Source organism: Corvus kubaryi, unplaced genomic scaffold, assembly GCF_017639235.1.
Source record: "Corvus kubaryi isolate FWS band 111438036 unplaced genomic scaffold, C.kubaryi_AGA036_p1.0 split3-73, whole genome shotgun sequence".
In the NCBI taxonomy this organism is placed as follows: Eukaryota; Metazoa; Chordata; class Aves; order Passeriformes; family Corvidae; genus Corvus; species Corvus kubaryi.
Window position 1 is genome coordinate 39,674,523 of NW_024582091.1, and position 14,176 is coordinate 39,688,698.

Here is a 14,176-nt window from a genome sequence, read left to right on the forward strand (position 1 = left end):
GAGACGGGGCGTGAGGAGGCGAATGGTTCGGGGACCCGGAAATGGCGAAAATGGTGTCCCAAGAACTCCTGGATTTGCCCCCTGTGACGAGGTTTAACACCTCGCTCCCGTAACCCCTTCCTTCCCGCCGGTTTCAGGAGGGGGAGGAGGGAAAAGGGGAGGAGCAGAGCGGGCGGGGCGGACGCGCCGCCATCCCGGCAGCGCCCGTGAGGCGCGGGCGGGGGTGCGCGAGCTGCCCGCCAGGCGGCGCTGTAGCCGCCTGCGCCGCTCCGGCGCTGCGCTGCGAGGAGCCCCCGCGTGTCCGCCATATTGGCGCCCGCGCCGCAGCCGCCGCGCGTTGTTCCTCCATCTCCTGCCGGCGCGGCCGCCCGGAGCCCAGCGCGGGAGGGAGGGAAGGAGGGAGGGAAGGGAACGCCGGCGCCGCCGGGCGGGAAGAGGGGCGAGGAGGAGACGGAAACGAGCGGGGCCCGCGTCCCCCCGCGCCCGCCCCCTGCGCCACCCGCCATGGAGAGGAGGCCGGGCGGCCCCTGAGCGAGGAGCGCACGCACGCACGGACCGAGACTTGCCCCCGCCCGGCCCAGCCCGGCCCGGCCGCCATCAGCGGAGAGAAGCCGCCCGGCTCCCGCCTCCGCCGCGACATGGAGGCTGTGAAAGCCTTTAACAGCGAGGTGTGTAACCCCTTCCCGGCGGCCTCCCCTCTTCGGGGCCGGGGAGCGGGCGGGGCCCCGGCGCCTTCCCTGCCCCCTCCTCGCAGCGGGGAGGCTGCGGGAATTGGGGGTCGCGGTGGTGAGGGAGCTCTCCCGCAGGCCGGTCCGGGGCTCCCCCCTCCGCGTCGGGCGGGAAAGGGCCGTTGTCGCCGTCCCTGGGAAGCGGGAGGGTGGAGAGGGTAATGGAGACGTCCCCCTCCCCCCAGCTCCTTCCGCCTTGAGGCTGGGGGCGGCTGAAGGGGAAGAATAGATCTGGCGGCGGGCTGGGGGAAGAGGAGAACGCGTGAGGAGGCCGAGGAAGAGGAGGAGAAAGAGGTCTCTTCCTTGCGCCTGGCCTACGGTGGGGCGGGTGATGCCCGGCCAACTTCACGCAGCGGCCGAGGAGGCTGCGCTGGGCGGCAGGGGGGTTCCAGACTCGCTGGGCACGGGGACTGTGGCCTTCCCCGCCTTCCCTCGTCTCTCCTGGCACCCCCTTCCTCCTGGCTAATTACCTGTGTATCCGAACCCCGCCAGCGCGCACTTCAACACCTCGTGCAGCTAAGCTTTTAATCTCGGGAAGGGAATACAAAGGCGCCGGAGGTTTGTCTCCCTGTTTGAGAGTAGTATATTCGCAGTGGTCAGGATGGAAGCAGACATTCCCTACATGCTGCACAGAGCTCAGATCCTGCACTGAAGCATTGTGAAGAGAGTGGGCTATGGCATCCAAGAACACATACATACACATAGGCTGAAGTGTGTTCATACGGCACCTGCCTTCTCTTTTGTGCCGAGAGTTAATGTTTATTTTATTGCAGGATGGTTCTTGTGGCGACTCTGCTTTGTTGCTCTCATTGTGAGAGTTTGTGTCATTTATATTTTGAAGTTAATGTACGAGCAAGAAAAACAAGTACCTATTTTTCTTACCGAGTCCTACATCTTGCAAAGTGGATTTTAACTTCTGTTGACCTTAGAAAGTATCAGCTCTGGTTACAGTGTATACTTATACGGACTGCTCGCATGCTGAAGCTCCGAGCTGCCCTCTTGCTAGCCCCAGCAGGGATGTAGTACGGTTTTAATGATTTTAAATAATATGGTTTCATTTGACCTGTGGTGGAACAGTATGGCAACCATGTTGTTGTTTCTACAAGCACGGTAAGATAGGTTTTCAAAATGAGCAGGTACTCTCCGGTAACTCAGGAGCAGTTGTACAGCCCTTACTGATGTACAGTTCTAGGTGTTGCGCTTTATGCGATTTGAATTCTGAAACAGAAGAAAGCACATTGTGGCCACTAGAAGAAAAATAAATACTATAAACTTTTATTCGTATTTTATTATTTGTTTGGTGTATGTACTATGTTGTTATGTGGGGAAAAGGAAGAATCTGGTCACAAGAACAGAAGATCTTAAGTTGTTCAGAACATTTTCTTTCTATTACCTATCAGTAGGAGCAGAAGTCTTCCTCTTCGTGTTGAAAAACAGCTTCCGACTGACTTGCTTAGCACTTAAGTCTGAGACTTAAGGTGGCAGCTGTGCTGGAGAAGAGAGCTTTAGATTATGCCTTGTTTTCTAAATGCTTAAAAAATGGTAGACAGTAGGTTGTTGGGAAAGAAAATGCAGAATATCTGACAGTGTCATTTTGACCAACTTATCTGCTGTGCTATAAATAGACAGTATCTATAATAACCTGTGTTTGTATTTGAATGCTGGGCTACCGTGATGGGAAGGTTCTAAAGATGCCATGACTAAACAAACCCCTGATCCTGGAAGTAAATGGTGCAAGACTTGCTACAGTTAAGGAATCCCAAGTGTCATCACTAGCCACTCTTAACACCTCTGTACCCAGTGCAGAACTTGACTTTAAATTAACTTTCCGTCATTGTCTCAGGTTGAACTTACCTGTCCACACCTTGCAACTTAAACTGTGAAATGATCACTAAATATTTAAATTAGCTAAAGTGTATGAGTCTATACATTGCTGTTCCTAAATGGTTTTGATTAACTTAGAAAATATTGGTACTTCACTTGTAAAATCCTGTTCTTTGTTTATATTATGTTTAAGGTCATGTTAAGCTCCAGAACCAATGTCTGAATTCTGTTTTAGAGTTTTTTGGCTTGAAATAGATGTAAATTAAGTTTAGCAGCAGATGGGACAGACTAAATAGTATTAAAACTTTTACCATACTTTCTTTTATGCAGTTTGCATTCAGTTAATAATTTTACAACAGTTTATGTAACTTACTGGTGAAAACCAGATAACGCTTTAGAAAGGACATTCCAATACATTTAAACACTTAAGTCTGCAGGTTGGGTACTTCTGGGGTTGATTTTTTTTTTGTTTGGGTGGGTTTTTTTTAAAGGAAGGAGTTGTGTTTGGATTCTGCAGTGAAGCTAAAATAAAGGCAGCTGTCCATCTAGGGAGTATAGCTTACTCCAAAAGTGTATGTGAGCTGAGCAGTATCTTGTATTGTAACTATCCTATATGGCAGTCAGGATTGAAGTACCTAAAATAGGCTCGTCACTAATTTGATTAGAAAGAAGAATTTCAAGTTTATTTGAACAGTAACTACTGGAAATAATGGTGGCTATTGCAGAAATCTGTTCAATGTCTAGTGATGATACGTATCATTGTCTGTGCTGTACCTAGTTGTATATATAAAATTAGCCCTAACATTTAAAGTCTTGGGAAAGGTAAATTTAAAGCTGAGAAATAATCAAGCTCCTAAATACAACATGCTCAGTATTGGTTTCGTGATGTTTTCCTAATTGATTAAAACTGCTTGGCAGATGAAAATTGGAATAATATACAACTGACTTAGTATAGTGCTAAGGTAATTTGCAATGTTTTGTAGCACAGAGTTTATCATTTGCTACAGTTGGCACCATGAAGACTTACCGCTGCAGAATCATTTTCCACCAGGCCTCAGTTCAGGCCCTGAGTTTTTTCAGTAAAGCACAGAATCAGATTCAAGAACAGGTCTTGACAGAGGAAAATGTCTGAAGTGTTTCAAATTCTCTATATGTTCTGTAAAATGTATTTGGTTAAAGAGGAATTGAAATGGACTAGATGCAAGCATGTGTGTCCTCACAGTTCCAGTGTTCAGATGACAATGATTTAATTGCAGATGTATGTAATTAAAATTCAGTTTTTGTTATATAGTCAGCTCAGTGTTAAAGTCCTGCTGTCATCATCAACTCTAGCAGGCCATTCTCACATTGCTTTCAGTTACTGTACTTGAAGTTGCTTTTGGGTGCTATACTCCACAGTTTTCTTGCAATACTTGTCCTTTTTGCAGTGGCAAGCTAAATTATTTTTCACTTTATAATGTGAAGATTGTGTTCAGAGAAGTGTGGGAAAAGAAGACCAGTGGATGTTTTAATTCTGAAACACATTTAATTATTTTAAAATTTATTTCTATGTTACTATGTAGAATAAATGTAAATAATTTTAAAGCCACATAAATAGTCATAGGATTGTAATTTATTTTAGGGGGAACAGAGATCGCAGATTCATTTTTAAATACAACACGAATTGAATATTTGAAGTTTGCTTTGTGTAGCCGTTATAACTGCATCTGTAAGAATTAAATAATAGAAATCTTGAAAAGAGCATATTCGACTTAGATATTTTTTTTTTAAAAGCTGCAATAGTAATTCACTGATCTGTTTCAATTAAATATAATGTTTCTAATAGTTTAATGCTTATCAATATCTCTACTCACATACAGGCATACATCTCTCCTTGTATGAGCTTCATCAAGTCTTGCTGTTCATGGTGTTTACTGATATCTTTGGTTTTGCATTCTTTTTAGAAACAAAGCAAAAATATCTCCTGCTTAAGCTATGCATGCTTTGGTCAAATCATTGAATATTGTTTTCATTTTGAGTTGCTGATACTGGTACTTGCATCTTTGATTTACAGCCATTTAGAAGGTTAGTAAGGGTAAAACCTACTCAGGAGAGTTTGATAGCATATCTGGATTTGGAATTTACACTGTTGAATCCAATGCACAATAGTTGTTGGCATCCAGTGCTACAAATTCCAGCTGTATTTGTACTTGTCAGGCAAGGCAGTATATTATGACATTGTAGAGGCAATTGAGAAAAGGACAATTGTATATTTAAAAAAAGGTAAAATAGAATAAGGCAAAGCTAGTCCCTTGGAACTCTGGAACAAGAAAGTAATGTGTTTTTCGTAAATGCCTTGTTCACTTGAGTGTGTTTTGTATGAAAAGCTCAATTCCTCTTGTCTGTACAGTTGGGTGCTGATACTTTCATATACAAGGGAGTTGAATAGAAAACCAAGTGTCATCGTGAAGACTTGGAATATCCTACATCTTAAAGTGTTTAAAGATGAGGATGCACATAAAGTGCTGTAAGGTTAAGGCAGTTATTACAGTTTGTTTAAAGTGATGTAGGTTCCTGTGCTTTTTCTCTTGTTGTTACCTAAATATCTTCTACAGTGTGAGAGTCATAATAAAAACTTCTGCAGCATTGCTAGGTTGATGTTCATCTGTTACTGACAATGAAAATGGTTGTCCTTGCATAGTTCATCATAAAGTACACTGAGCTTTTGGTGTGCATAATGGTTTTAAGAGTCAAGTAAGATTATATATAAAGTGCCTATTGCTACTTTTGGGTTCACTTGTCATTCAGAAATTTGATCAGTGGTAGGGACACAGCAGATGCTGATCATTTACTGGTAATGCTGTTGTCTCTATACGTCATTTGCACTTCGTTTTATCTTGGCCACCATTTTCATGACAATTCTTTGGAAGGTGTGTTTTAAGGGTCAGTGAGGAACAGTTCAGTGGTCTGCAATTTCAGAAATGTGACCCTTGGAAATGACCCACATTTTAAATATCAAGCATTGGAGTATGGGTGCATAAAAGTACAGAAGGCTAAACCAAATATTCTATTTCCAACTACTTTATTTAAATAACATATTCTAAGTCAATGGGGTGGCTTTTTTCATGAAAGAATGCCAGTTGATACTAAAAAAAGCTAAATGGTATGCCTCATGAAGATGCTAAATAGAGATTGATGCTGAATAGCTGGGGAAAGTGGGGGAAAAAGGGATGCTTTTTAAAATGAGCAGCCAGGGCTTTCATGATTGCAAGTAGATAGTAGCAGTTATGTTAAGGAACAGTGAAAAGACACATAAGCTACTCCCTGTCAAGATACTTTTCTTGGATTCTGCTGCATGTTTCATGTTGGCCGAAGCACCTGAAACATCTGCAGGGGGGTTTTTTTGACTATGCTGTGACAATGAGAAAACCTGTATCTATTTTTTCTTCTCTGTCACTATGTTTTACTAGCCATAAAAAAGAATATCTTTTATATCCTCTGCTATTTGAAGGATTCTGCAGCTGTGATAATTTTAAAGCTTTCTTCCTTTTGTTTATTTGATATCCCATTTACAGTCTGATGCTTCTAAATTTTATTGTAGCAAATTGGGATGCAAGCTTCTGGTTTACTTTTGTCTTTTGTCAGAAGAAGAAGTGATGTGTGCATCTGCATGTGGACATTCATACATCTGAAAAGTTGTTTCTGTTTTTCATTCTTAACCTCTGGGGTGGATGTGAAAAATGTCTTCCATTTTATTTTGCTGTATAATCCTGTAGTGTTTCTCAGAGAAAAAAAGCCGTGAATATTTATATGAATTCCCTTAAGATGCAACAAAATATGTAAGAATTTGTTAGTTTCCTGTTTGCTCTCAGGGACATTAGGAGTAGTACCAGTGAAATGTCAGTATTTTACTGTGTTGTTTCCCAGCAAGAGTTGAACTTTGCTGGCTCTCAACTATTTTTTTAAAGAGTATAGGGAAAGGAAGTCTTTTTCTCTTCAAGATACAGTAAATAGTAAGTTGATGTTCACCTGGTTAAATGTCTCCATGTGTGCTGAATAAATGTTTGCAGTTTTAATATCACACTTTTAAAGACTGATCTGACCTTAGATTTTCACCAGCCATAGAACCTTGACTTCTGGCCTTGAAAGACATGATCATGCAGGTGTGTGTTAAAGGCCCAAAATGTTAGGGTTTGGTTTTATTTTGGTGCATGTCTTGCTCAAGAACCTCATTTCTTTAGTGAAGGAATATAGGACAAACATTGATAGGTTTTCAGTCTTAGATGCGTAGACTTTCAATTTGTTCTTAAACTGATCTAGATTAGATCCTTGTGAGCCTGGAATGGTTGTGTAGATCTCCAGGTTCTGCAAACACTCTGGAGCTGTAACTGGATAGTTACAAGTATCAATCCTATTTGCTACTCATTTGGAAAGCAGTGAGCCATTTTGCAGTTTAAACAAATACCCTTCTTAACTCTCATAACTTTAGATCCTTTGATTGTCACCTGCTTACCAAGATTATACCTGGGGCCACAATCTTTAACAGAGTACTTGAAATTATCTTAACAAGTCTTACTTGAGTTTGCCACTATTTTAGTCACGCCCCATCCTTGGAAGCATTCCAGGCCAAGTTGAATGGGACTTAGAGCAACCTGGGCTGGTGGAAGGTGTCCTTGCCCATAGCAGGGGGGTTGGAACTAGATGACCTTTAAATTCTCTTCCAACCAAAACCATTCTATGAACAACAGTCTTGTTTTCGTGTGGCAGTTGTAGAAGTAGTGTCTGGTAATCCAGATGGCTTTCTTACGGGAAAAAAACCATTCAGAACAAAAGTTTTTGATAAGGCAGGTCTTAAAATACTCTGAGATACTTAAATTACTCTCATATTGATCCTTTTTCACTTAGGAAGAAGTCTTCTATTTTCTTGTCTGTAAAATTGGTTCATCGTTTTACCTCTGGACAGCCACCAAAATATTCATCCTGAATGGCTCCTTCAGCCTTGGTTAAGAGCCCACATTCGTGGCCTCAGCAACCACTGGTGTAACTCCATTGTGAGGCCTGGGACAGTGGTGCATAATTGGCTGTTCATATGTGCATCCAGATTTCAGTGAGCTTGGCTTTGAATGAAAAAAGTTCAAAACAATATTGGTCCTGGTTCCTGTTTCTGAACTTTTTGTAAGTTGCATGTGTATTTCTATTCTTCCATTTCTTCACTTCTTTGGATCTATTTTTCTGCAGTATTTCTCCAGGAGCACTGACAACAGCAGTAGTCAGGTAGGTAATTTTATTAACTTTATTCAGGAGCTGCTTCTACACTTCAGGGTACATGTTCTTTAAGGCAAAAACACAATGTCCAGCAACTTCTGTACGAGTACTCATTTTTACCTGTTCTTGCCATATGTACTGATCAGGAGGAGACATTTTTATAAACAGACTTTAAAATGAGTTGCAAACATTTGGAAGAAGTAAGAAGAAATGAGTGCACTGTCACCGTGACCCTCTCTCCATCAGATTTATCCCTACCAGAAATGCATATTTCTTGTAGTAGCCCGCTGCTTCTGCTGTCAGGCATTTGGCAAGTGAGCTGGCATTTCTAGAAAAGTGACCACTACGGATATGCAACAACTGACCATTTTCTTTCCACTTATTTTTGCAAGAGTTTGCCTACGTAGCTGGTTTTACTGGGCATGGTTTTTGTTTGCATGAGGTTGTTCTTTTCTCCTGTCTTTGGTTATATGAGTGGGTGGCTGATAATTTGACATTCAGAAATATAATGCACATGTTTCATTTACTAAACTACGTGTGTGGAAGGTGAGGCTTGGCACCTTTGTTAATGTGTTTGTTGTTGATGGTTTTGAGGGTTGGCAGAGAGTGTTCTGGTTCCCATTTAAAATGAAGGCACGAAAGAAGAAGTGCCCCAGAGAGGAGTGGCAGAGCTGAAAAGAGGAGTGGTTTGTGTGGATAGTGGCTGAGCAGTAAAACAGTGGAGGGTAACAACACCTGAGAGGTTGAAGCCATCTATTTTGGTAGCCTTGAGCTTGTTTATTATAAGATACTGTTTATAACATTGGTTTTGAAAGATTGAAGGAAATTGTGCTTTATAAAACATTATAACAGCTGACCAAGGTGCACTGCTGTTATGCAAGGAAGTGAATAGCTATCTTACTTACTTGAATTGGAATTTATTATTGAAATAGTGTGCATTTTTGGGAAAGGTAATTTAGAATATCTGTCATTTTGTGCGGTTCAGTCTAGGGTTCAGTGTTTCCAAGTAATTAGTTTAGAGTTGAGTGGTAAGGGTTCCTTACTTTTTTTTTGTTCTCCATCTTCAGCATTTATTAGTTACTTTCAAAAACTTAAGTAGAATTAATTATGTGCATTCTTTGCTTTCCACCACTGTTATTCTATAGTTTGTCTTTTCTCTCTAAAGTGCAAAATACTGTAAATTGCTCTCACTGTAAAATGGTTGGTTTAAAAATGTTGGCCATGTGGCAGGACTTTATGGAGCTCTCAGTGTATAATATAGAAATTAGTACGATAGATAAAAATGCAATTCTAATATTTTGCTACTGATGTGATTGCAGTTTTAGAAAGAGAAATAACCATACTTAAAATGTTTCTGGCTTTTTCAGAGGGTAAGTCCAAAGAGCTTAGAATAAATTAACCAGATTGTTGGAAGCCAGTGGAAAGACCTGATCAAATCAAAGTCTTTCAGAATACCAAATCTCCTGCACATATTAATAAAACAAAGATGGTTCGCATGAAAAGGAATAGCTTCAGGTAACATGTGATCTTCATAACTTGGTTAACAGATATGCAGTAGTAACCACTTGCTTCTTAATTTTCACAAGAGTGGAGTGGAGCACTTAAGCACTTAACAGGAAATGAGACCATTTATATGACAAATATATTGGTTGGAGAAATTCAATCCAATACAAACTGTGATTATTTTTTTTTTTAATTTTAAATCAGTAAGTTTCATTGTGAATGCAGGGGTTTTAAACTACATCCAGAGAGATATTTTGAAATCAACACAACAAGACAGTTCTTGTCATGAGCTCTAAAAACAGTTGGCAGAGAAAATGTGTGAGTCTGATTTTTCAAAATGTTTAAGATCTGTTCCTATATTTCATATCTCAGAATTGGAGAGGTGTGATTATAGTTTGACTTCTCTAAGGCTTTTAACTCCGTGTTGTGCCACACTTTACCAAACTAGTGCGTTGGAACAAGGTCAGAGGGTACTTCGCCAGTGTGGGCAGCCCCCAAGCTCACGTCTGGAAATCTGTGGAGACTGACATTGGGACAGAAGCTGATCAGTTTTCCTCTTGGTGATCTAGAATTATCTATATAATAATGATAAAATGTTAATGATGGAAATTAGCCATATGGCAAGAAAGATGAGAAAATTGCATGAAGTGAAATGCTCCTGTTATTTTCCTTGTTTTCATGTGTGGTACTCTTTTATCTTGTTCAATCCTTCCTTTCTCTTATTGGGAGTTCAGGCATTGGTAAAGTGCTCACTCTTACCTATTTCATTTGGTCCATTTAGGTCTTTCTAAGCTTTTTGTTCCCATGCAGTAAACACCCCAAGTTACTATGAAGAGAAAAAGGGGAATTGTATTTTATGACTTATAAAAGGCTAAGAGCAAGTGGAGTATGTTCTAGACACTACTGGAAGTAAGCATTTGTTTTGCAGTTGTTTGGAGTTCAGGAGACTGGAGTCAAATCCAGGTGGTTTCTTTAAATTCCAGTTTTATGTTCATATTTGTACAAAGCAGACTGTACCAAGAGAACTTAGAAGCTCTCTTTGAAAGGAGTAATGGTGGGGGTTTAAAGAAAATTGTAAATGGGCTGGTGGCTTAAATATATGAAAACTAAAATGGAATTTTGTCATTCCATCTCAAATTGTTTGGGTTCAGTAAACTTGAAAGTCATAATTGTGTTTCCTTAAGCCTAGAGAAGTAAGAGAAGCAGTACACAAATGCAGTGGTGGTAACACCTGACTTCTGGTGGGCTGGTATGTGATGGGCTGGAGGGACTGCCGTATTACCTTTGCATCTTACTTCACTTAGTTGCTTGTACAGCAGTTGGCATGAATATTTAAATGTCCTTTTTAAACATAAACAGGGTTGTATAATATAGCTTATGTGTAGGGAGAGGCTGAATTTTTCATGTGAGTGTCCTTGGTTGCTTTTAAATTTTTTTTGAAGGAATATGCACTTAGATATCACGAAAATTGACTACTATTTTAAATTAGTTAATTAAAACCACATGTCATGCACTTTGTTTTTGAAAACGGTTGTTTTGAGGTAGTTGTTGTTTTGAAGCCCTCTCATTCTATACTTTTTTAATGTTGGATTTTGGCAACTCATCTTGGTTGATTACTGGAAGAATATAATTTTTTTTTTTTTTTTCCTCCAAACTGAAATACCTTATGCTGAAAGGAGCATCTGTCATTCTGGTCATCCTGCATGCACATCTGTGGTGTATATTTTAACCTAATTTTATGTGCAGCTCAGAGAGTAACAAAGTGCTGACAGGGTTTAAATAACAGTTCTCATAGGTAGGTCCTACCCAGCATCAAGTTAAAATCCTACTCAATGAGAGATGAGGGCATGCAATTTGAGCAACATTTCCAAGAAATTAAATTTCAGGAGAGTGTGTAAAATGTACCTAATAGAAATTTGTTGATAAGTGTCCTTAGCTTTAAAGCAATAAATGACAGTGCTCTTTTCTTGTTCTTTACAGTGTGGTGTTATTAATATTTGGTAAGCAATTCAGTGACTACTTCTGTATAAACAATTGGATTTGATTTATTTTAATGCCATTGAAATATGAAAGAAGTTAACCTAATTTATTAAAATAGTATGTGTTTGGCTGACTTCTAAATATTTATTTTGGGGTTTTTTTGTATTGAAATTGTAGATACTTGTTAGTATATATGATGTCTGGTCAGTGTCATGTCATTATTTGATGTCTTTTTAGTGTTATGTCCTGGTAGCAACCAGAGAAGACTTTAAAAATATTTCTGTAGAGAGGTTTGTAACTGATATCCCTCACACTGGTCATAATCTCATACTTAAGAGATGGCCTGAGTCCTGGAATATCAGCATCAAAATGTTTATTCTTTTAGCTGCTGTATCAGTGTTACAGAGATTTGTCTGTGTGAATATCTCTTCCTTTGTATCACATGAGACTAGAGCTGTTCACAACTTTCAACCCTTCTAGTGGCAAAATCATATGAAAAATTATTTCCTAGCTGCTTTTCTTGTCTTTATAGGATATGGCAGAGGTATAAAAAGAAAGGATGTATTATTTATGAAGCTTTTTTAATTTTAATGAAGTTAGTACTTTTTTCTATTTTTTATTCAAAATTTTGGTTCAGGAACAGCTGTCTGGCTCTTTTGCCTATTAAATAAGAGCACTGAAAGACATTGGAAGTGAGTGCTGGGCTTTGTAGTAGTGCAGTGTGCCATTGCCTTCCATGGGTATCTGTAGTAACTTGCTCTGTAAGCGACTGCCCATCCTTGGGGGATGTAAGTTCGTGTGCATGATGTCTAGTCTTCACTTGAGAAGCTTTAGGCTGTAGCTTAGCGTCATGTAGTACTGCCTTGTAAACTACAGCTATTTTGATTTTTACATGTATTTACAGTAGATTTCACTTTAAGTACTTCTTTAATGATGGTTTAAATGATAAAACTACTGTTTACGTTACTGAATGATGAAAATTTGAAATACGCGGATAAATTCCTTTTCAGTAAGTCTTCTCTTAAAGATCACTTTTCCTAATAGAGTTAAAGAAAAAAATACAGAGCAGAAATTCTCTGCTTCATGTATAGCATATACCTGATCTTTTACATTTCCCCCCAGTTCCAACATATAATTCATATGGCTTGTAAGATCTTCAAGCAAGACTGTATTTTTTTCTCCTAAGTTTGGAAATAGGACTTGGTTTATTTAAAATTATATTGGGAAAAAGGAGTATTAATAATGCTGTTAACCTTTATGTAGTCCGGAATATTGCCTTATATGTAGTGTCTTAGCTCTCACCATTGTTACTTTTTGCTGTACAAATCATTATATTGTTTTATCAGATAGAGGAAAATACAGAATTGTGAATATAATTGGCTTTAATTGCTAGCCTGGTCCTGATACATAGATGTACATTTCTGTAGGAAATCCATGTAGCTTGTTGCACTTGAACCTCTTAATTCTGAAGGAAGTGTGTGAGGAAAAGGCACTTTGCCCATTGACCAACAAATGTATACAAAATCACTGTGAGGACAATTTCCCATCTATTTCCAGATAATACTGATTGAGTGCATCGGTGAGAGTGGTATGGAAGAAGTGCTTGTTTTAGGATATGATACTAAAATCTGAGTCTTGAGGCTTTTTTTGGATTTTTACCCAATGTAAGAACACACAAGGTGCCTCGGTTGAAGGTGATGAGAAGTAAGTAGAGGAATTTGATTTTGTTTAAAACATTATGTAGGTGAATATGATGAAATGAGGAAAAACTGCTGCGACTTTTATGTAAGAAAATAATTTGAATGTATGTGTGAGACTTCTTTGAGAGAATTAGGAAGCATGTGGGCAGGGAAGAATCAGGTGGTGTTACTTGGATTTCCAAAAATTGTTGAGAAGATCCATTCCCAAAAGTTTGAGAAGTTGAATTGCAATGGAGAGTGCATCCTTACATTGATGGATGACTGCTAAAAAGGGTGATGGGGGAAAAGTTATAGAAATAAATTGTTGTCTTTTTTCATGATGGAGTCTTCTGAGGCAAAAAGTTTGTTGATGGTATTAAGTTATGCAGGATGTTGGTACTGAAGGGATTGCAAAAGGATGTTGCTGTACTGTTAGATGGCAGCCTGCAGTTTCATAAAGTTAAATGTGGTAGTGCAGGTTGGTAAAGAGTATGACAAAGGCAGCCCTGGCTTTATGGGCACTGAAATCATATCATACGTTAATTAATAAAATCTTGCAACTAAAATGGAAATGCCTGTTTAAAGATCAGCAGTAGTCATAATAGCAGTTAAGAGTCCTGGAAACTAGTAGGAAAGAAACAGAAAGTCACTATACTGCCTGTACCATTTTATCTTACTCCACGTGCTGTCTGGTTTGTACCTCATAAGACCATGTTGGCAGAACTGTATCTACAGAGGACAAAAGAGTCAAAGAAATGCAACAGGTCTGTATAAGAAATTGTTAAATATCAATACTCTTTTCAGGCTAGAACAGAGGTGACTGGAAGATTAGGGTATAGGGATCTGTTGTACTGGAGATGCAGAAGGGGCAAATCATTGTTTTCCAGTGCAGAAGCTAAGTAAATCCAGTGTCACTAATGAGCACAGGTTCAAATCAAGAAAAGGGAGTGTCTTTGCACAGGTTTTGATTAAACTATGCACTTTTGCTAAAAGATGTTGCACATGCTGAAGGTTTACATGTACGGAAAAATAAATAGATTTGAATTCCCTATATGGAGGGAATTCAGAGATTTTTATGAAAATATCAGTTGATGCTGTCTCAGGAATCACTGAACTGTAGTTTGCAGGTGACTAAAATAATCTGCAAACAAAGTATCACTAAAAGAACAACTGCATGTTAGCTTTCATTAACATCCTCTGTTGAAGGCTGTTTCTGTT

At 39.5% G+C, this 14,176-nt stretch overlaps 1 protein-coding gene across 3 annotated transcripts in view; it reads left to right on the forward strand.

Moving 5' to 3' along the window:
- Window positions 1-238: 238 nt before the first annotated feature.
- The window catches only part of SCAF8 (SR-related CTD associated factor 8), a 155,282-nt gene continuing 141,344 nt past the window's right edge, over window positions 239-14,176 (forward strand). For all 3 annotated transcript variants that reach the window (XM_042016674.1, XM_042016673.1, XM_042016672.1), the window contains exon 1: window positions 239-668. In XM_042016674.1, the coding sequence (XP_041872608.1) occupies window positions 639-668 (30 nt within the window). In that variant the 5' untranslated portion in view covers window positions 239-638. The remainder of the gene's footprint in view (window positions 669-14,176) is intronic.